Source organism: Rhyacophila brunnea, unplaced genomic scaffold (assembly GCF_057557595.1).
Source record: "Rhyacophila brunnea isolate RB1 unplaced genomic scaffold, BYU_Rbru_1.0 scaffold_15, whole genome shotgun sequence".
Taxonomy (NCBI): Eukaryota; Metazoa; Arthropoda; class Insecta; order Trichoptera; family Rhyacophilidae; genus Rhyacophila; species Rhyacophila brunnea.
Window position 1 is genome coordinate 23,220,608 of NW_028232806.1, and position 21,038 is coordinate 23,241,645.

Consider the following 21,038-nt stretch of genomic DNA (forward strand, 5'->3'; position numbering starts at 1 on the left):
ACTTTATGCGATGTTTGGTTTATATCCATGGCTCTTTATCGTATTTAGTGACCAGCAATGGATACATGTTATAAAATATTAATATTTTAAAAAGACTGATATATATATATATATTGGTAGTTTCCATTTATTTTATGAATATTACCAGTATTCATTAGGAAATACCGAAATACTGGTATTATTATTTTCATTTGCTATTGAAATCCATTTAACCAGCGTATATAATAAATGTACATTTTATAACGGTTTTATTATAATTCATTGTAAATTTTTCTTTGAATAAAAAATAAATTATATTGTAAATGTTTTTAGATAGATATGCACTGATTATTAAAAATTATTAGAAAAAATTCTAAATTACATGGTTCGTATATTATCTCCCCTTTAATCCTTCAGGAGAAATTTATAACGTAATAGTTGTTTAAGTAATTATAAGTAATATGTTAAAATTTTTCAACAATATTTGTACATACAACATTTCGTTATGTTTACTTAAACATTGATGGAAATATGGACTTGTGGTATTTAAAGACAGGAAATTTATAAGATAGGTAAACAAATGAAAAATCGGTATTGTTCGGTTATCAGGAATACAGCGGAAAACACATTTTGAAAATACCCGATATACTGGATTATTTGTTAGTTTGGGTTAGCTTAGGTTAGGTTAGGTTGAGTTAGGTTAACCTAAAAAATAATCCAGTTTATCGGGTATTTTCAAAATGTGTTTTCCGCTCTATTCCTGATTAATTCATGATGAAAATGTTGTTATACAGATAATTAGGAATAATAAATATTATTATTACCTATACGAAACCTGAAAACAATATTTAGTGTATTGTTCTGGTTTGTGTTTACTTAATATAAAAAACCTAATCTAGTTATATTCTGTTTCAATGATTACCGAAATTTCAAAATTCTGGTATGAGGAAAATTTTAAATAGACTGAAGATAAGTTAAGTTCGTCGTCAGTATATCATGCGAAACAAATCAGAGAAAGTAAGCAGGTAACTTGTTTACGAAATTCGCAAAGTTTCTCACCAAGAAATAGAGAAGAGAACATTATGAAAGTAATTTGAAAAGTCGATATTGAATTTGAAACAGAATTGTAATCACTATATCTCCAGCTGAAATGCCTTTCGAAAAAGTTTAACAAAGGTTTATGAGAAGGCGCGAATACTTATACACTAGTTTCTGTTTTATTCCAACACCTTAAACTGAAATTACTAGAAATTCTACCTTCTTTACAATTATTATTGTAAAATACAAAATAAATTAATGCACATAATTAAATATAATTAAATAATATAAATATTTTACGCATTTTGTGTGTCTGTGGGACATGGCATCTTACCAAGATTCAATTCCTGACTTTTAAGCTTTGACAATCGATATATTCACCTAATCTTTACGACCGCGACACGGTAGGCCTCAGTGATTAAAGTAATCACGATGAGACTCTCAAGGGTTTGTTCGCCGTAGTTGACACTCCCTCACCCTGTAGCGGTGCTACCCACCGATGATCTACGCGTTGCAGGTCTCACATGGCAAGACATGGCGATGGATAGAGGAAGATGGCGCTACTAAGTTAGTAAATATTAAAAAAAAGTAGGTATACACCGTTCATACAAATATTTAATACGATACGTAATTAGTTCATAATTGGTCTACGGACTCGAATCCTGGATATTAAAGAGACGGATTATAATAATACTGGAAGCTTTCGACATGTGGCTGTATTGGGGTAATATTAAGTTTTCATTGAGCGATCACACTACAAATAAGAAAGTTTTAACGTAAACCAATAAGCCTCGAGAACTTATAGCTACTCTCTAGCGCAGAAAAGTTGCATGTTTTCCGCAATGAGAAATAAAAAATAAACAAATTATAATAGAGGGCAGCAGATGAGATACATTATTTGAGATAATATACATTATGCACTTGACTCAGAACCCAAGGCGTTAGTAACCTGATGCAACCGCCATAGGCTAAGGAGAAATATTGGAATTTGGTCCAAAACCTTCAATAGAAATGGCACTAAAACAAAAATAATTAATTTATGTAAATGCCAGAAGGAGAACCGAGAGAGGGGGGGGGGGTAGACAATAATTGAATAAAATATAAAAACGAGATAGTTTTCAAATTATAATATTGAATAAATGGGGTGAGATATTTTTTTACTTGAAAACTTCTGTCAAGTAGTGAATAATTATTATAATTTAAAACAATATGACAATATAGTCAATTTATTAGACATTTATTAGCAATTCATAATGACATTATTAACAATATTTTATTGTACTGAATAATGATACAAGTAAATAGTGGTGGTATTGATTTGTAAATTATTATTATTATACTATTGCAAAACGAGATTCTACATTTATATTTATTATTTCAATTCAACAACAATAAAATTTATGATTTTGTTAATAATAATTGACGTTATAACATTGACAATAAGTATAATAACTTAAGCGTAAAATTTTCAGGTATACTAATATTTGATAAAAATTACTATATGTGTCCATCATGTATCGTATTAAATAAATTGTATATGACGTTACGGTGAATACAAATAAATTTGCGATAAGAAATTCTTACCAACACTTATTTCTTGAAAAAAATAACTTTATTTTGTTAATTCCATAGAATTGTTTGAGAGAGGCTTAACTTGTATTATGATTTGAGTCCACAAAAAGGTGATAAAATCATCAAAAGATATTTAAAAGGAGAGAAAATTTATGGCAGGTACATAATAATAATAATAATACCATACTATTATTATCCTTCAGAATATTATTATTTCATAGATTTGAGAAGTTATTTAAATAAATTATAGACGTATAATTATTGTAATACATCGTGTATATTGTAGATTTTTTATTTCATATTTATTTAAAAGTTGACGAGTTTATCATTACGAGCATAACTAAATGAATAAAAATATAAAATTCAATAGAATGATGAATTTAACGTATCGCTTCCATTTTGTTAAAAGTCACAATCAGCATTTAACACACATTCGAGGTAATCGTATGAGAAAGTTTAAAATGTGTGTAAAATCAACATTTTAGTATGTTTGCCTTTTTGATTAATCAGGTTTAGTATTTCGTACCATTTAGTGACCGTGACCCATATTTAGAGTGTTTTTCCTGAACCACTAGAATATTTGTATCGCTAAATTTAAAAACCCGCTATAACACTTTTTTGAAATAATTAGGATAAGTATATAATATAATATCAATGGTTTCGTTTTTAAAATGTCTACACGAAAATTTTATAGCCTTTTTTAAAATCCGCTATCATTGACTGTCATTTATGATACAAAATCAATGCGTCTATCTATTCTAGCTATAACACTACGTGCAACACTCAAAAATCTTTTTAGTTCAAAAAGTGTTTAATGATTTCCTCAAAATATTGTAAAAGACGTGTAAAGCGGAATTTGAAATTTAGCGACACATTTGACCTAAAACTGCCATTTCTGCTGATTTTTTCTGACCTTTTCCTGTACATTTTCTTTTTCCATAACGTTTCCTGGAATTAGATGATTGTGTGAAACTTTTTACCTCGTGGGTTTCCAATCTGTTCTATGGCCCGGACTTCCAGGGAATGTTTGATCAATATTCACACCACCCTCAAAAGTTACATTATACTCTCTAGTAGATAGTAAGTAGTTTTAAAGTGTGAATGAAAAACTTGAACTAAAGATAAACATCTCACTAAGTGAATAAATTAGGCTAAATATTACCAAAAAAACAATGTAAGCCATTATATTAATTCTAATCGTAAAGATAAAACTCAATGATTTCATCGTTCCTGCCCCTCATTCATGGTTTTGCCAATAATTGCCGATTGACAAAAAATAGGAATCTGGATTAAAAACAAAACACGCACGAAATACATTAATATTATGTCACGTGAATGCACGTGAGCTCACGGTAAAGGCAAACAATTTGCAATATTACTTTTCTTGGTATTTAAAATATTATCAGATGGATGATGTTTTAGTTAAAAACGAATAGTAGTATCAGTTCAATCTGCTAGAATGTATCAGCACTACACTAAGGTCACCTCACGTGTATCATGCCACACCATAAACCTCATGCGTCATTAATTTTTTTCTATTTTCTTAAAAAAAATCATATTTTCGAGTCTTATGCTGTCACGTATCTTTGTGTTTAGCGATTTGAAAGGAAGCTACACACGACAGATAATTTATACAATGTTTTCGTAGATTATTAGTTTTATTGTCGAATGTTCTGGTAGTTCTAGCATCTTCTGAGCTCACACGACTAGCATATGAGATATGAATCCTACATCATTAATACTTTGGACGCTGAAGACGCACCTGGAGCGTAATGACCAGGCGGCCGATCGATGTAATTGACGTGCATTTTAAAGGTGGTAATTAAAAAGTCATTATCTAATCAGCAGCGAATGACTTTTGACTCATCTCTTCAAATGCAAAAAAAATCAAGGGGAATGCAAAAAAAAACCACATGTAAATACACAAGAATTGCATGTGCCCTGCAATTGTACACGAAACCAGTGGGTTTTAAGAACATCTTGTTTGCACCATCTTACATGCCATTTCGTGCCCTCTGATATAGCGTAAATAGCTCAAGTTGAGATCACCAGAACTCCGTATTGGAGATATCTCGAAAATAAAATGTTGCCTTTCGACAATGCCTTTGTCTCTTATATTTTTATAATAATATAATGTAAGTAGGTACTTAATTAATTTTAAAAATTAATTAAGTACTTAATTAATTTTTTAAATTAAAAAAAATATGTGTAAAAAAATTAAAACGAGTGCAATTTCATTCAATCCTCAACAAGTAATTGTCATTTTTTCAATGAATTATTAATTAATTATATTCAAACATTCTTATTATGTCGCAGCTTGCAATATACAAAATTAATTTACAGAATAAACTTGTATCAAGCACCTTCGTTCGATATTATTTATATAAACAATCACTTCTAATGTTGACTTTCCCTAATTAAATATATTTTTTCTCATTGTCAGCGCACTTGGACGCTGGGCATTATAAAATGCGATTGAGGATGACGATGTGCAGTCGCTCTCATCTGGAAGATGTCCTCGCAAATTTGGTCTGCGAGAAGGCTGACGATCATAATAATCAAGAACATACTCCAGGGCGATGGACTATGCAGATGTGATCCGGTTCCTTGGTGGAGTTCGGCTAAGCTTTCTGTAAAAAAAAGAAAAAAAATATTATTTATTTATTTAAGAATACAAAACATTGTGGACATTACAAATCTAAAATTAAGACTATACAACATGAGATTTACATTATAACAAATATTTCCCTCACAAAAGAGAAGAAGAGAATATAGATAATAATAATAATAATAATATAACAGAAAAAAATTAAATTAAAACATCAGGAAAATAAAATTTTGAAAACAAAAAACATACAATTTAAACAGAAAAATAAAGTTTCAAAAACAAAATGCAAAGAACATTATTGAAAATGTCTATGTCTGTAGGGAGCGCATTAACTAATCTTGCACCCTTCGCTAATGGTGTCTGATAGGCTTGACAGAATAAATCATGGCTGCTACCACGTAGGTAATTGACAGGTGCATGTAAATTCAAGTTCATTAGGACACCAGGATTGGAAACCATCCCTCGAGATAATAGGCAAAAGTGTTTTTTTATAAATCAATTGGGTTTGTTCTTACTTCAGCTTATACACAAAATATGTCACGATAGAGTAAGGCGTTGTATCACATGGAATGTACTGGGTTTTGTGTCCGGCAAAGTGTATGAATACATTTGACCCGATGGTGTTTGTACTCATTACAGGTGGCAAAATAATGAGAATAAATGACAATCGAATTTATAAAACATGTGCCATTTATTTTGGATACATTTCTTGAAACGTTCTAAATACAAATTAAAATTATAGTGCCAGTATTAGTAAATTATAGATTGCCAAAGTTGCTTGATTTGGAAGAACGCTGATGAGTAGGTATTATAATTGACCAATAGTTAAAATTTGTTGCTATTAGTTCACGCCGTAGCATAATGGATAAATGCAATGGACGAGGCGTAAACTCGGGAGATACAGGGTTCGATTCCCCGTCGGGGTGACTTACTTTTTTCAAAAAAAGATTTTTTCTATTGGTTATAATATACTCTCTCAGAAAGTGTTCTTCAAAATTATATATGTAAAATTATAGTGTATTAAATTACATAATATGTGATAATAATTATAGTAGGCAATTATATTCAAAGATAAAAATTTAATATTCAAAGATAAAAATAAAATATTTGTTATCAAATTTAATTATTGTTGGAACATCACCACTATCTTGAAGTGAATATTAAATAAATGGTAAAACGTGTTTTATAAAATATTACAAAATAACTCTCGGTAAAATGCTGGTTGATGAAAATATCATTCATTCTCAATGCTTGTCTGCTATGTGTAATAAATAAAAACATCGGTTTTAAGTCAGTTTACAGTCGGAAGCCAACAGCGGTGGAGTGAGGTTGTACAACTTCGCTTGCGTATTCGGGACGCTATTCGCCCGGTTACTCGCGAACGGTTATAAATACGGGATACAACAAAAATAATATTGTTTGTAAATGAATTTGACAATAAACTCAACATGTGTGGTCCCATGTGATTTTGACAATCAGTGCCAGTGCTTGAGAAAAAGTGAAAAATATTTATTGTTGCACGGATAGTGCACTTTGTGCGGGGAGTGCGTCAAACGCTGTGAAGCGAGGGGTTATCCACACTGTTTTTTGTTCACACTGTTGCGCGAATTCCAAGACCGCGTGAACGGCAAAAGCAATAAAATGGAAAACACCACGATGGAAGTGAATGAAACCAAAAAAACGAAGAAGAAAAGAAACGATGATGAAGAGGAAGTGCTTGGAGAAAAAGAAGAAGAATGGCAGACGGTGACTTCTGGAAAAAAACCCAGAAGAGACTCTGGGGTCACTCCAAAGGGAAACCAAAACATCGTCATGATAGCGACGGGAAGTAAAATTCCATTAAAATTGAAAATAGCGCAGATGCTGCATAAGGCAGGAGTAAAAGTACAGAAAATTTACAATAAAAATTTAAAGACGTACATCCAAGTAGAAGACGAAAAAGAAGCAGATAAAGTGAAACAAGCTGGAGAACTCAAAGATCTCGGTTTTGTGACCAAAGAGAATGACTCCTGCTCTTATGGAGTAATAAGAAAAGTCGATATTGATATGGACCTCCAAGAACTGCAAATGGAAATCAAAAGTGATGCAAAAGTAATCAACCTTAAGAGGTTGACAAGAAAAGGTGATACAGGAGAGCTGACAAAGACCTCGTCAGTCAGTATTAAATTTGGGGAGAAAATATTACCGAGAACAATTTACATATATGGAGTCTCTTTTGCTGTAGAACCGTATGTATTCAGGGTTATGCAATGCTACAAATGCTGGCGATATGGGCATATCGCGAACAATTGCGGACGTACAGTAGAAACGTGCCCTAAGTGTGGTGAAAACCACAAAACCTGCGAAAAAAATGAGGAAATTACGTGCATCAATTGCAAAGGTAACCACGCGGCAAACAGCCAAAAATGCCCAAAGTGGCAAGAGGAAAAGAATTGCAAAGAAGCAATGAAAAAAATGAACATACCTTTCAAGGAAGCAAAAAAAAATATGTTAAATAATAGCTATGCTGACATATTAAAACAAAAAAAAATCGTAGGAAGAGATGAAAGCGAAACAATTCAAAAAACTAAGGAAAACAAAAAGAAAGAAGAAGCGGTGGTAGAAGCTTCAGGCTCAACAATAATATCTACAGGTAGTAGCGTAAAGCCTACAAAAAATAAGAAAAATTCAAAGGGGAAGACAGAGGTTAACGCGATGGGAGAAATTATGAAAGTCTTGCTGAAAGGGGGAGACTGGCAGCAGATCATTAAACAACTAATAATTAAAGCAGTGGACTGGGTATGCAAACAATTCAAAGAAGGACACTTAAAGGAAATTCTAGGGGAGGTTCTGGAGCAAAATGGATAATAAAAAACAAATTAGGATTTTACAATGGAATGCCAGAAGTATGAAGCAAAAAAAGGATGATATAGAACTCTACTTAATAAGACAAAAAATTTCAATAGCATTAATCTCAGAGACTTGGCTGAGGTCTGAATTAGACTATCTGAAATTCAATGATTACACGATGTATCGAAAATACAGAAGGGATGGATACGGAGGAGAGCGATTCTGGTGCATAAAACACTGGCGTCTAAAGAAGAAATAAAGAAAGACGGAAGAGCTAGACAAAATAATTATAAAGCCATTTAACAGAATAGGAGTGAGGACCTGATCGAAGGATCCCCTTCTAGAAGAGAAGAGGCGATATGACAGCGAGTCGCAGTCAAAGCCTCGGTAAAATCACAAAAAAAAAAAAAAAAGTCAGTTTAAGGGAAGCCAGCGGCAAATAGATTTTTAAAATAGCTGATATACTGGATTATTTGTGAGGTGACGTTAGATTAGGTTAGGTTTACATTCATGAATTTTGCCAAAATCGGCTATGAAAATTAGCGCGGTTCCCGCCAGGCTTCCTGTAAACCGACTTGTACCTAAAAATGTTTTCAGTTATAATTAAATTTGTACAAATTACAATTGGTTTGTAACCTAAAACATTTTTTGAGGTGCCGGCGGCATAAAATAATCTTTATAGTATTTATATCGATAGTAATTGCGCCACGAAATGAAAAGTTTAAGATATAATGCCCCACACAAGTGGTTTTCTAACTTTTTCATTTTCTTATGCCAATTATGTTCTAAAATTGCCAATTAGTTGAATGAGCGATCCCATCCGTTATTAACCTCAAATGATGAACTCAAGGCTAGGAAAAGATAGACATTCCCGCCTTGAAATAGATGCTAAATGCCGCTTGATATTATTTTTACTCTCAAATTTGATGTGTTTACTAATTCAAGTACTATATATTTTGTTATTCTAAATGGATAGAAGAAAATAAATCTGATGTTTACCAATATATAGATTAATAGCAACAGAGGCGAAAAATTTATTGATTCTGTGGAATCTACTTTTAAAAGTATTATAGTGCTTGTACATAGATTTACTGTGTGTGTACAATAGTGTGTAAATTAACGATAATAAATGTTAATAAGTTACAGCACGCGAAGTACTGACTGTCTCGCCAATCTCATTTTTCAAAAGTAAGCGAAACGCGTTGTTGTCTTTATATAATTACTTATATTAGTACTATAGAAATTGGTAAATCGATAAACGTCAAAATGGTCTGCGTGGTATAGTTCGTATTTTTATCGGCAGGTTCACCACCATCGTTATACTGCACACGCGCATACGTCACGCAAGTTGCAACAATGGCGTGCAAATTCAAAAGCCACTAAACTGTTTTGATCCATGCATGCAGTCTTGCAATATGTACGATAATATGTGTTTATATTTGCATTTTCGTCGTGACAATACTTAATATAGTCAGTAAATCCAAGCACGTGTAAATGGGCCATTATTCACTTTAATTCCTTATTTTGCCGCCTCTAAGCAACACATGACCTCATAGGCAAATGGCACATCATCTTTCTGCATTTATCTCAGATTGTGAATCCACGTAAACTTAAGTATACATCATCATCAGCCGGGGTCAATCCACTGCTGGATGAAGGCCTCCCCAAGCTTTCTCAAACTCTCTCGGTCCTGTGTCGTTCGCTGCTACGTATTTCCGCCGAACTTTACCAGTCCGTCAATCCAGCGGCTTTTAGGGCGACCCTGTGGCCGTTTCGTACCCCTTGGGTACCATTGGATGACGGCATTTGTCCAGCGGCCGTCCTTTCGGCGAGCAATGTGCCCCGCCCATCTCCATTTCAGCTGTTTGGCAACGTCTATTACATCGCGTACTCTTGTCTGCTTCCTAACTCATTCGTTTCTCTTACGGTCCTTTCGCGTGATGCCCAACATGCACATCTCCATGCCTCGCTGTGTGACACTTAACTTTTGGAAATCTCTCGTGTTGAGGGTCCACGTCTCGCAGCCATACGTGATCACGGGTAGCACACATTGGTTGAACTCCCTACGCTTAAGACATAATGGTAGGTCACTCTTGAAGATACTATTCAGACGTCCGAAAGCACTCCATCCCAGCTTTGTTCTTCGAGCAATTTTATCGTGCATGCTTCCGTCTATGGACACCTGCTGTCCGAGATAGATGTAGCTGCTGACTTGCTCGAGTTGGGTGCCAGAAATACAGATAATCGCAGGGTCCGAAAAACAGTTCCTCATCACGTTTGTCTTTGAGACATTTATCTTTAGACCGACCGTTTGACTGACATCCGCGAGTTCTTCCATTCTACCTTGGAGGTCTTTCGGGTCTTGTGAGAGTATAACAATATCATCTGCAAAGCGCAGGTGACTAAGGTGCTCTTCGTTAATTGGAACACCTTTTTCCTCCCAATCAAGTTTCCTAAATAAGTCCTCAAGAGTAGCGGTGAATAGTTTAGGTGAAATGGTATCACCTTGCTGGACACCTTTGTTAATGCGGAATTTACACGACCGTATGTAGAGTTTCACGCATGCTGTATACATAATATTATTGTATATCAAAAATAACGATATATATAAAATATATCGTTAAAAGATACTTTAGAGGTCACAAACGGGTGCAATAATGAAATCCATAATTATGGCGTATAAACAGCTTGCGACGCCCTTGGGTTTTAGCCGCGGACCACAGTTTGAATACCACTGCCGTAGATTGCTATTATTTTTCTTATACTAAAAAGTAATTACTACAAACCAGACTATAATATAGAACTACATCTTCACGGTCATGCATCGATGTATGGCCAGTGTTAAATTATTGACGTGAAAACATTTTAACGTGACCTCATGTTCCCTTTTGACTGAGCGTTTAAACAATTTATTTCATTCTTGGAAACCTTTCCGCAGTTACTGGGGGTTACTGATAATAACTCACGTGATATAAGACATGGTACACTAGCTAATGCAATACCATTAACAACTGTGGAGAAATAGTAGAAAAACTCGTAATATAAATTTGGAGGTTTTACACATCAGTATGCTGGAATTACTTTCACAGTAGCTAAGCTATCACTAAGAAATAATGACGATAGTAATTAAGAAAAAAATATGTCATGTCTTTCTATTAATAAACACTTAAGCATATAAATATATTATGTTTTTAGTCTCAATAATGACTATGTTGGTGTTTATCTAGATTCTAGACCACCTTACAAATGGGTTTAATAAAATATTGTTGACATGTATATGTCTTACTGTTGACCGTGATATTAAAATTGTGTGCACAAAATCCAGCGTTACACAGAATGTTACCAGCCGAGTGGTCGAACGCTCTCTTCCGATCACCGAAGTTAAGCACCATCGGGCGCGGATAGTAGATATCACCTGGACTAACTCCCGTATAACCACCCCCGCCCCCTAGCATACACGTCTAGTGTCACAATCATTCCATCAAAATCAATTACAGTCCACTATAAAAAGCGCAACCAATCGTCAACACCCAAGTAGAATATATCAATATCCGAAGCAAACTAGTTGAGCACATTGCCCTCCCAATTGTTATTACCAATGACAGGTTAAGAGAACCAACGTTACCAAAATAATTATCAGGAACACATCGATACTACCAATAATGCCAGAATTTTTATTTAAACTAGAAAAAAAATGTATCCAAATATATATATTTTCCAGCTGTTATTTCTATAGTGTGTAAGCAAATTTAAGAGAAAGTCTGTCAGATGAAGTCATGGATAGTATCGACATAGTTTCAACTAACGGAGTCTCAAAGATTTCTTTTGAATTAACTCCGCTATTCTTGGACTGATGTGGGCTCCAAATAATAGATCCACCATGTAATTTAAACTAAAGAAAATAAAGAATGCTGTCACTGGGAGGGGCACATAAAAAAGATTAGCGATATATATTAAAAAAATAATTAATTATAACATAATATGTTTGAAGCCTTGTACTTAATCCATTCGAAGTAGTAAGCATGACAACTAATAGGTACATTAAATTATTTAAATGGATTATTTTATTACAGTTATGTGTATCGCTCATCTTTTGGCAAGCATTCAAATGATTTTTAAAAACTGCATCACAGTAGTGTAGCAGGAAATGCAATTTACGGCCTAATGGATGTTATTTATTTCGACATTAAATTGTTTCAAAAAAGTTTTTTCCTCGACCACGATTTGTTTATAAGTGCACTTAAGTAATAATTATATTACCATTGTTATTGTTATTATAGAAAGAGGATACATTATTATATTGAAAGTATGTACATAACACAGGAAAATTTCAGAAACACACCTACCTATTGGAAAAGTTATTGAAGTGAAAACATATTTTTGATTATTGTACAAAATATAATTAATTAAATGAAATTATATTATATTATTACAAACGTAAGACGATATTATAATTGACAGCAATGTTAGTATCAATGTAAGTAGTAGTTTTCTAATATAAATAACGTGGTAATTGGCTTTTTAAAGTATATTGTATGTCAAAGATACATTTTAATCATAGAAAAAAAATGTTATATGGAATAGATTTTTTGGTACTGTTCGGTTATCAGGAATACAGCGGAAAACACATTTTGAAAATAGCCGATAAACTGGATTATTTGTTAAGTTAACCTAACCAAACCTAACCTAACCATATCCAACCTAACCTAACCTAAACTAACCCAAACTAACAAATAATACAGTATATCGGGTATTTTCAAAATGTATTTTCCGCTGTATTCCTGATAACCGAACAGTATCGATTTTTTAAGAATATACTATATTATCTAAAACGTCTGATGTGTATAAATTATTCTGGCAATTTTTCACGACAATGTAAAGTAGAGCATCGAAACCGGAAAACCAATAACCGCTCGTTTCTGAACTAACCAAAAAACCGGGTAATTTTACATGGTTAACCAACCGAATTCATAGAAAAAATAGAATTGTGTGAAAAGACATGTCAATAACTGATCAGTTTGGTATGACAAAAATAAAATATTACGTACTAAATTTGCTTATTCTACAATAATTAACTAATAAACCTAGCTGAGAGCCAGTTTAGCATAGTGGCCACTAATAAAACTTGTTTTGCTCAAACCTACATCCATAATATATATTTTTTAAATTCTTATATGGTTTAAACCGGTTGGACGGTTAGTTATTCGTAAAAAAAAATTAATTTCGTTAAATTCGATGTTCTAGTATCAAAGAATCTTAGTTAATTATAATCTTAGCTTTATCCACTGAACATAATTATATTTATATATTTTATTATTATAACAAAGTATTCCTCATTATCTCTCTGTAGTACCAATATTGTCTCTGAACCATATTTGAAACAAAACAAGGGTAGTGTTTACAATAAATTTAATAATAAAAAAGTGAGTTTCGCGGGTTCAAAGTTCACCTTTATACATACAAACAACATGGTGTGTACGATAAAAGAAATTAAGGCATATATATGGGCTCAGTAGTAGCGGAACTAGGTGTTTTAGCATCTGGAGCAGTACAAAATATAAAACTTATGTACATAAAATATTATTTTGTTCAAATGTGAGTACTATCTGTCATCTCACTCCATTTTAGAAAGTGAAAACACGCTGTCACTTTTATTCTTTGTGGTTTTTCGTCTGGATTCAGGAGTTGGAGGTGGACAAATAACACACCGGAATTGTGTTGGAAACGGCGAGATGTATCTACGTTTAATATTATCTAATGGTTACATTTTTATACAAATTCTTTTCAATTTAATTTTGGCGGATAGCGAGGTTAACACTGCTAACTGCGTTGCTGTCAAAAATGCTTCTCCCGCTAAAACAAACGGTCGCTTACGAGCCGTACAAATGCGGCGTTGCCGTTCGTATTTTTTTTAACGGCATTCAGACAATGTTGCCGGTCAAATATTTAACATTATTTAAATATTTTCGCAATCAACCCTTACTATTTGTTGGTTTGATACCGACTCGGGCCTCTCCAGATACACAGAGACATCCCCAAATGGGGGCTATTCGGGGGTGTAACACTACCTAATTAGGGTCAAAATTGCTTGACTAATATAGATCACTCTCAACTGAGATGGATACTGTGCAAAATTTAAAAAGCCACCCCATTTACGTCCGATAAACAACTACAAGAAAACTATTTAGTACAATATATCGAATTAGGAACCAATACCTATTTTCCCAGATTTGTATTATAATCAAGTATGACTGTACTCTGTACATATTCCTGCGTATAAAGTATTATAAAATGATTTTGTGATACTATGATTAGTTTAGTATAAGACATTACGAAACAATTGCGCTGAAATTGGATTTTTACATTTTATCTATTCTTTTCTACAATAGCCTTTGTTGACATTTGTTTGAATGGAAGGATATATCATATGTATGCTTACATACCAGTGGCGAACGGTGAAAGTAGGCTAATAAGATTTGACATAAACAGCGCACATTAAATTTTGTCAGTTAAACGTGTTTGTTTTGACTACAATTTACAGATGGTGATTGTTAGTTTCAAACAATCAATTAAACCCTGCCTAAATCAAATATTAATAGTTTTGGTGTACTACGGGTGATCCGACAAATTAGTGCACTTTTTCATTCATACTTATTTGTTTTCATTGAATTAAAAATACATATATTTTTTTAAATTCATTAATTTATACCTACGCAAAGCACAATCGATAAAAAATATTGTTCTGTATATGAACTTATGTAGGATTTAATGGCATAATTTAAGATATTTTATAGATAGACAAATATTTTCTTATTATTATCTACTATTGCTTGGTCTGTAAATCTGTAAATTGTAGTTTTAGTTTAATGGAAACACATACGTATGACTGAAAAGGTTTAGTGTGTACTATTTATGTCGGATCTTAATAGCCTACCTCCACCTTTCGCCACTGTTACATACTGTAGTTTAAAATATATATATATTTAGGTGCATATTTTTCAAAATTTTACGCGGTGTAAATGAAAACACTGCCATACTTGGCAGTATTGACTTGGGTGTCTCTAATATCTTAGAATATATGGAGTATCCGTTGTTTGTTCTCAGAAACTGCAGAACTAACGTACCATTGGTCACGCGAATTGGGAGGGCAATAACTACTGTGTTTAATCAAAATTGTTTTGTATATTGATATATTCTACTTACGTGAGGTGAGTTTAAGTTTTTTTTTAGGTGGGTCTACTTAGTTCACCTGGTGTGCTTTCATTTATTTTTATATCATCTCATTAACGCCTTAAAGTTTTAATTCATATTTATTTTACGTAAAATAAATAAATTTTAATTTGTAAAACACAACGATTACTAACTTTTTAACATTTTAATATAAAAATGAAAACCAAACTGTAAAAAAAAATTGTCGTCCTCTAAAATTTCGCCGGCTTTCTTCGATGCATATTTCGAATTTAAAAAATGTATATTTTACTAAAGACACCTATTATTATATACTATCTATATTCATTTATCTATAATTCCATCTCCATTTTTGTATTGAATTATATTATAGTATCATGTTAGAATGACAAAAATAATTACTTCATGGAACGGCCCAAAAGGGAAACGCTATAGAGGAAGACCCCATGCGAGATGGCAAGACGACATCATAAAGACAGCGGGCGCAAATTGGCTACACATAGCCAAAAAGAGAGCCCAGTGGGACTCTTTGGAAAAGGCCTTCACCCGAAGAGGGGTTCTTACAAACCAAACAAAGTAATTACATATCACTGTTTAATTTATAAACATTATCTAATAGTATTATATACAAAATAAAAAATCTTAATATATATATAATATGTATTATACAAAAATATAAAAACTAATAATAATTAATATTATATAAACTAGAAAATAAGTAGATAATACAATCATAGATAGATATATACATAAAAGATATATTCATAGGTTATATATAATATATTCATTAGATATAGTCATTTAACTGTCATTTACTTTTGTTTGTAAGAAATAAAAAGGCTTTTTTATTTTATTATTTATTATTATCATGTAACAATTATTCATTCAACACCACCAGTTGCAAATTTAGCAAAACAAACTACATCCGTGGTGAAATTTTGCCTTTTTTAAGTGTGAATACTTTTTTTGTGGATGTTTGCCAAACAAAAATGCTATTAATTGCCACCCTTACAGAAGCGGTTATACACTAAACAGACTTCATTATTTTTTTTATAAAACACTGAGAAAAAGTAATATTTTCGTAAATATTACGAAACATAAACGGGAAGTAATAAATACGTAATTAAACTCAATAATAATATTATGTCTTCATTCATTTTTACTTTATGTTATCAAAGCACCCAATAAATTGAGATAACTCATTACTATACCATTTCACTTCTAATCATAAAATATATTATATGAAAAGACGTTTCATAAATAATTCCTGTATTACTTATAATGATATTATCGGCAGACATATAATAAATACGTTATACAAAATATAATTTAACCTTCATTTTGCTGAAGAAATATTATTACCTCAGTCTGGATTTCTCGGATGGTGACCTTAAGCCTAATGCATCATACATAGTATTACTTACTTAAATACACCTACGACTAGCGTTGCCAACTCAGCGTTTTTATTAGCAGTTCTATTATTTTTGAATAGGCATCTAGCTTGCAAAAATTTCATTTGTCGTATGACGTTAAATCTAGCGTTTTTCAGCACAGCAAACAGCATATTAAATCTTTTCATTCTTTTACCTTGTCCGATTCTAATAAGGTCATATTATGGGTCTATTATCACAGAGTGAAGGTTTGTATTAACAGATTTTTGTTTTTACTAAAAATGGATCTTAGCCACTTGCTCAACCTATTAGGTCCATACTCTGACTCATAACACAAATTGAAAAACAATATGTTATAATTTCTACACCCAGGATTTGAACCTGCGACCGACGACGTTATAGGCCGACGCTTAAGCCGCTCGATTTGTTTGAAAATAAACATGTTGGTCTTTTGTACTTAATATAATTATCTTACTGAAAATAAATATCAGGTGGCAGTGTCACCTGTCAACATTATTGTTGATGCGTTCAGTGTATTCAATGCGCAGACAGAGATATTGTGCTGTATGTGTGCTGGGTTATACTGCGATTCAGACAGGTAAATCAAGACATAAGTACTATAAGTAGGTATATATATCTTATAATTATAAACTTAATATTACCTACATATAAAATGATGACTAAATTTCTTACTTGGAAATCATTTTTAATTTAAAATTCTTTTTAGATCTTTGTTCTGGTAAAAACAATGTTTATAATTATGACACATTTTTTGAAATGCTAGTTTTTGGACAGTTTTTTTTTAATCTATCATCTTTCTGACATCTAGCTTGTTTTATTACCAAATTTGATATATTTTTGTAAATGGAAATTGCAATACTGCCTACGAAAATTTAATTCACGGGCTGGTCAAGTAGTGTCGCTCGTGATTATTATATTGATCAAAATTGCGTGCATAAAATTTAAACTAACAAAGCCAGTTGTTAGTTAGTTGTTAACAGAGTTAAGTATTACGTATTATGCACAAAATGAGCGATCAATAATTTAGATAAGGATAACATCAAATTTTCTGTGAAAATCGGAAAAATCGCAACTTAAACGTTAGAACTGTTGACAGTGGTATATGCTGAAAATACTATAAAAGTGGAGTGTGTTTGAGTGGTGTGCGGAATTAAAAAACAGGTAATAAAATGACGTGACAAACGATCCTAGAAGGAAACAGGTAAAAATAACAATGGCGGACGTCAATTTCATTAGAGTGAAAAATAAAATATTGTATATAAGACAGTTAGGGGATTGGGTTCGGTTTTTACCCTAGCATCAAACACGTGTATTTTACATACCACTATTAAAAGTAGTTACTAGGTAATAAATATATATTTTTATCCACAGTATTTTATTCCACTTATACCTACTCATATATAGATAAAAAATAGGTAACTTTTTTTAAATATACGACAAATAGACATATTTGTTTATACCTGTTATCAATTGGTGTAACAGACAAAAACTAAACAATAATAATTACAAGATAAAAAGATTTTTTTATATACAACGTTTTTAAATTTTCTGTTGAATCATAATATAAACTTGACTTGACTAGCTTAAACGATCAAAAAATTTGTACTTAATAGAAATAATACTGAAATGTCATTTTGACATGTTATATTCATTTCCATAGTAACGCACGTATATATTAATAATTTAGTTGGTAGGACCCCAGACCCTTGGCAACCAATAATGGTGTCAAAATAACTTTTCATACAAAACAGAATTAACTGAAAATGAATTCAATTCTACTTAAAGATGGCTAAAAGTATTTAAAAAATGCATTGGCATCGTGTATCAAATATCAAATATCTAGCTAGTCGGGAAGTTAGTTAAAAATCGATTGCAAGATTTGTACTGGATAAAGAACCACCGGACAAATAAGAATACGAGTTAAGAAAAATGTTGTAAAATATAAAACAAAAGTTAGTATATTCTCGTTTGTAGTATGTATGACGACTCATTATTTTTTTTCATAATAAATGCTTCACGACTAACCGTAGGATTCCTTAATACGGTACGTCCGATTAAAACCGAGTGTGGATGTGACAGCAGTGGTTTGCTGGGACCATTTGATCTATTGTCGCTGTTTTTATGTCAGGATGATCACGATTCTCAGTAACAAGGATGAGCAAATTTTATGTTGAAATAATTGCCATCGTAATAAGTCGTCATATTAAATATATTCAATCTTTTATAGTAATAAGATTAAGTAGATAAAAGAAATTGAAAATCTGGGTTCTCAAAAATGATTCGTACAAAATTGTGTAAGATATGGAATGAAAATTTTTACGTACCGAAGCGCACTAATTTTTTTTGGAAAATATTAACATATTTATCTAATTTCATAATATGTTTTATAAAAATAAATCTGTTAGATTTTAAAAGTGTTTTTATTAGCTCGAATTCTTATTTTTCCGGTGGTTGTTTTCGGGTGGTGGCAATCGATTTTTAACTAACTTCCCGACTAGCTAGACATTTGAAACTTTTAGAATATATCAGAACACGATGCCAATGCATTCATCATTTTAATGCTTTTAGCCATCTTTAAGCAGAATTGAATTCATTTTCAGTTAATTCTGTTTTGTATGGAAAGTTATTTCAGAAAAATCCATAAAAAGTAAAAGACTATTTTTGGTTGCTAAGGGGGTGGTCCTAGTAGCTAAATTATTAATATATACGTGCGTTAATATGGAAATCAAAATGAAATGTCAAAATGACATTTCAGTATTCTATATTTGTTTGTTTGTTTGTTTTTATTTACTTCATATCAAGTACAAGTTTGAGCATATTGAGCATAATAATTCAACAGAAAATTTAAAAATGATGTATATAAAAAGTTCTTTTTATTTTGTAATTATTTGTTATGTGGTCTGTCAGCTTGGCTTAGACTTAAACGATCAAATTATTTTTTTACACCAGATGGAACGATAAACTCGAGGATCGCGCTCCTGGCCTTTTCGAGGCCTGAATTTGAATAAAAAAAAAACAGTTATTAATTAGGTACTTAGTATAAATTTTGTAATATTTTTCTCTCATTCTTTTTAGTCTTCGTTCTGTATCTTGGGTACCTAAAGTATTTTATAACTGATTTTGTAATATATATGTATATCAAAAGTTTTCTTGCAGTAGTATAATATTATATACGTCGTATTGCAGAGAAATTACACGTTTCAAAGTCGAACGCATTTCTACACACTTCCAAGGAGTGGAATTTGTTTGTATGGATTTTCATTTCACGTAGAAGTCTACTGAATTCCAAAACACGTGCCAGACATTTCGCCGACTCATAACCGGCATTCGAACAGGCGCGGGTTTTGAATTTAGAATTTCCGGTGTCAAAATAATATGGAGCCATTATATACTTATGTAATGTGATTGGCAAATAACTGTATTCTTAGAGCGGAAATGATAGCAAACATGCATTCATGAATATGTTAATAATATTATTTACCGCTGGCGGAGAAACTTTGAAGAGAAACCATGTAAAGGTTTAAATAATATGTTGGAGCAGGAGTTTCCAACTTGAAAATGTTTTATTTATGTTTGCACCCCTAGAAAAGTAGCTTCACATTTCAATATGAATAAGTCACTTTTTTAGAATTTAAACCAACACCAGTACCTATATACTGAATGTAAACAAATTAAACTAAACAACAACACAAAACACAAAATATTATTTGAAGTAGATAACATCCTAACTCTTGTAACGTTATTTTTATTGATTCGAAATTACTTCGAAATCACGATAAATTTTTCTGAATGTTAAATACTCACATATTATATCAGGGCTATAAAACGTTAAAAATAACGTTTATTTCAACTGCGTTGACGGAAACTAATGTGATTCACTATCTTTATCTCAACGTTGCTATCTTCATCTCAGCATGTGACGTGACGTCAACTAGGATTTTTTGGTCGAAAAATATCACTAGTATCCACTACGGAACACATTTGAAATATCTTTTATTTTGTTAACTGTCAATTCATGGTGGAACTGCATTGTATTGTTGTTTTTATTTAATAAAACGCATTTTTTTTGTAGTACTTATTCCACTTTTAATCAATAGATTAGGACCGGTTTCATCCGCCTCAGAGGGACATTTTCAACTGAACCAGCGCTTGAAATGGAAAAGTTTACGAACCGGAGCGGTCGATAGAGCTCGTATAGTTATAAAATTTTATGTGTATTTTATAAAAATAAGTGTGATCTAATGAAATAGATTTTATATTATACGGCCTATCAACCTCAGACGGTAAAAATATTTTGTTCACGAGACGGAGCGATAATTTTACAAATTTCACGAACCGGAACGGCGCTCCGGTGCGCTCCGGTCCATTTCGAGCCCTGAGCTGAACTGAACATTCAGTTGAAAATGTCCCTC

General features: G+C 32.1%; 1 protein-coding gene across 1 annotated transcript in view; it reads right to left on the reverse strand.

The window, feature by feature from the left end:
* Window positions 1-5,028: 5,028 nt before the first annotated feature.
* The window catches only part of LOC147075065 (zwei Ig domain protein zig-8-like), a 179,826-nt gene continuing 163,816 nt past the window's right edge, over window positions 5,029-21,038 (reverse strand). Inside the window, exon 7 of the mRNA XM_085943298.1 lies at window positions 5,029-5,219. Coding sequence (XP_085799424.1) covers window positions 5,029-5,219 — 191 coding nt within the window. The remainder of the gene's footprint in view (window positions 5,220-21,038) is intronic.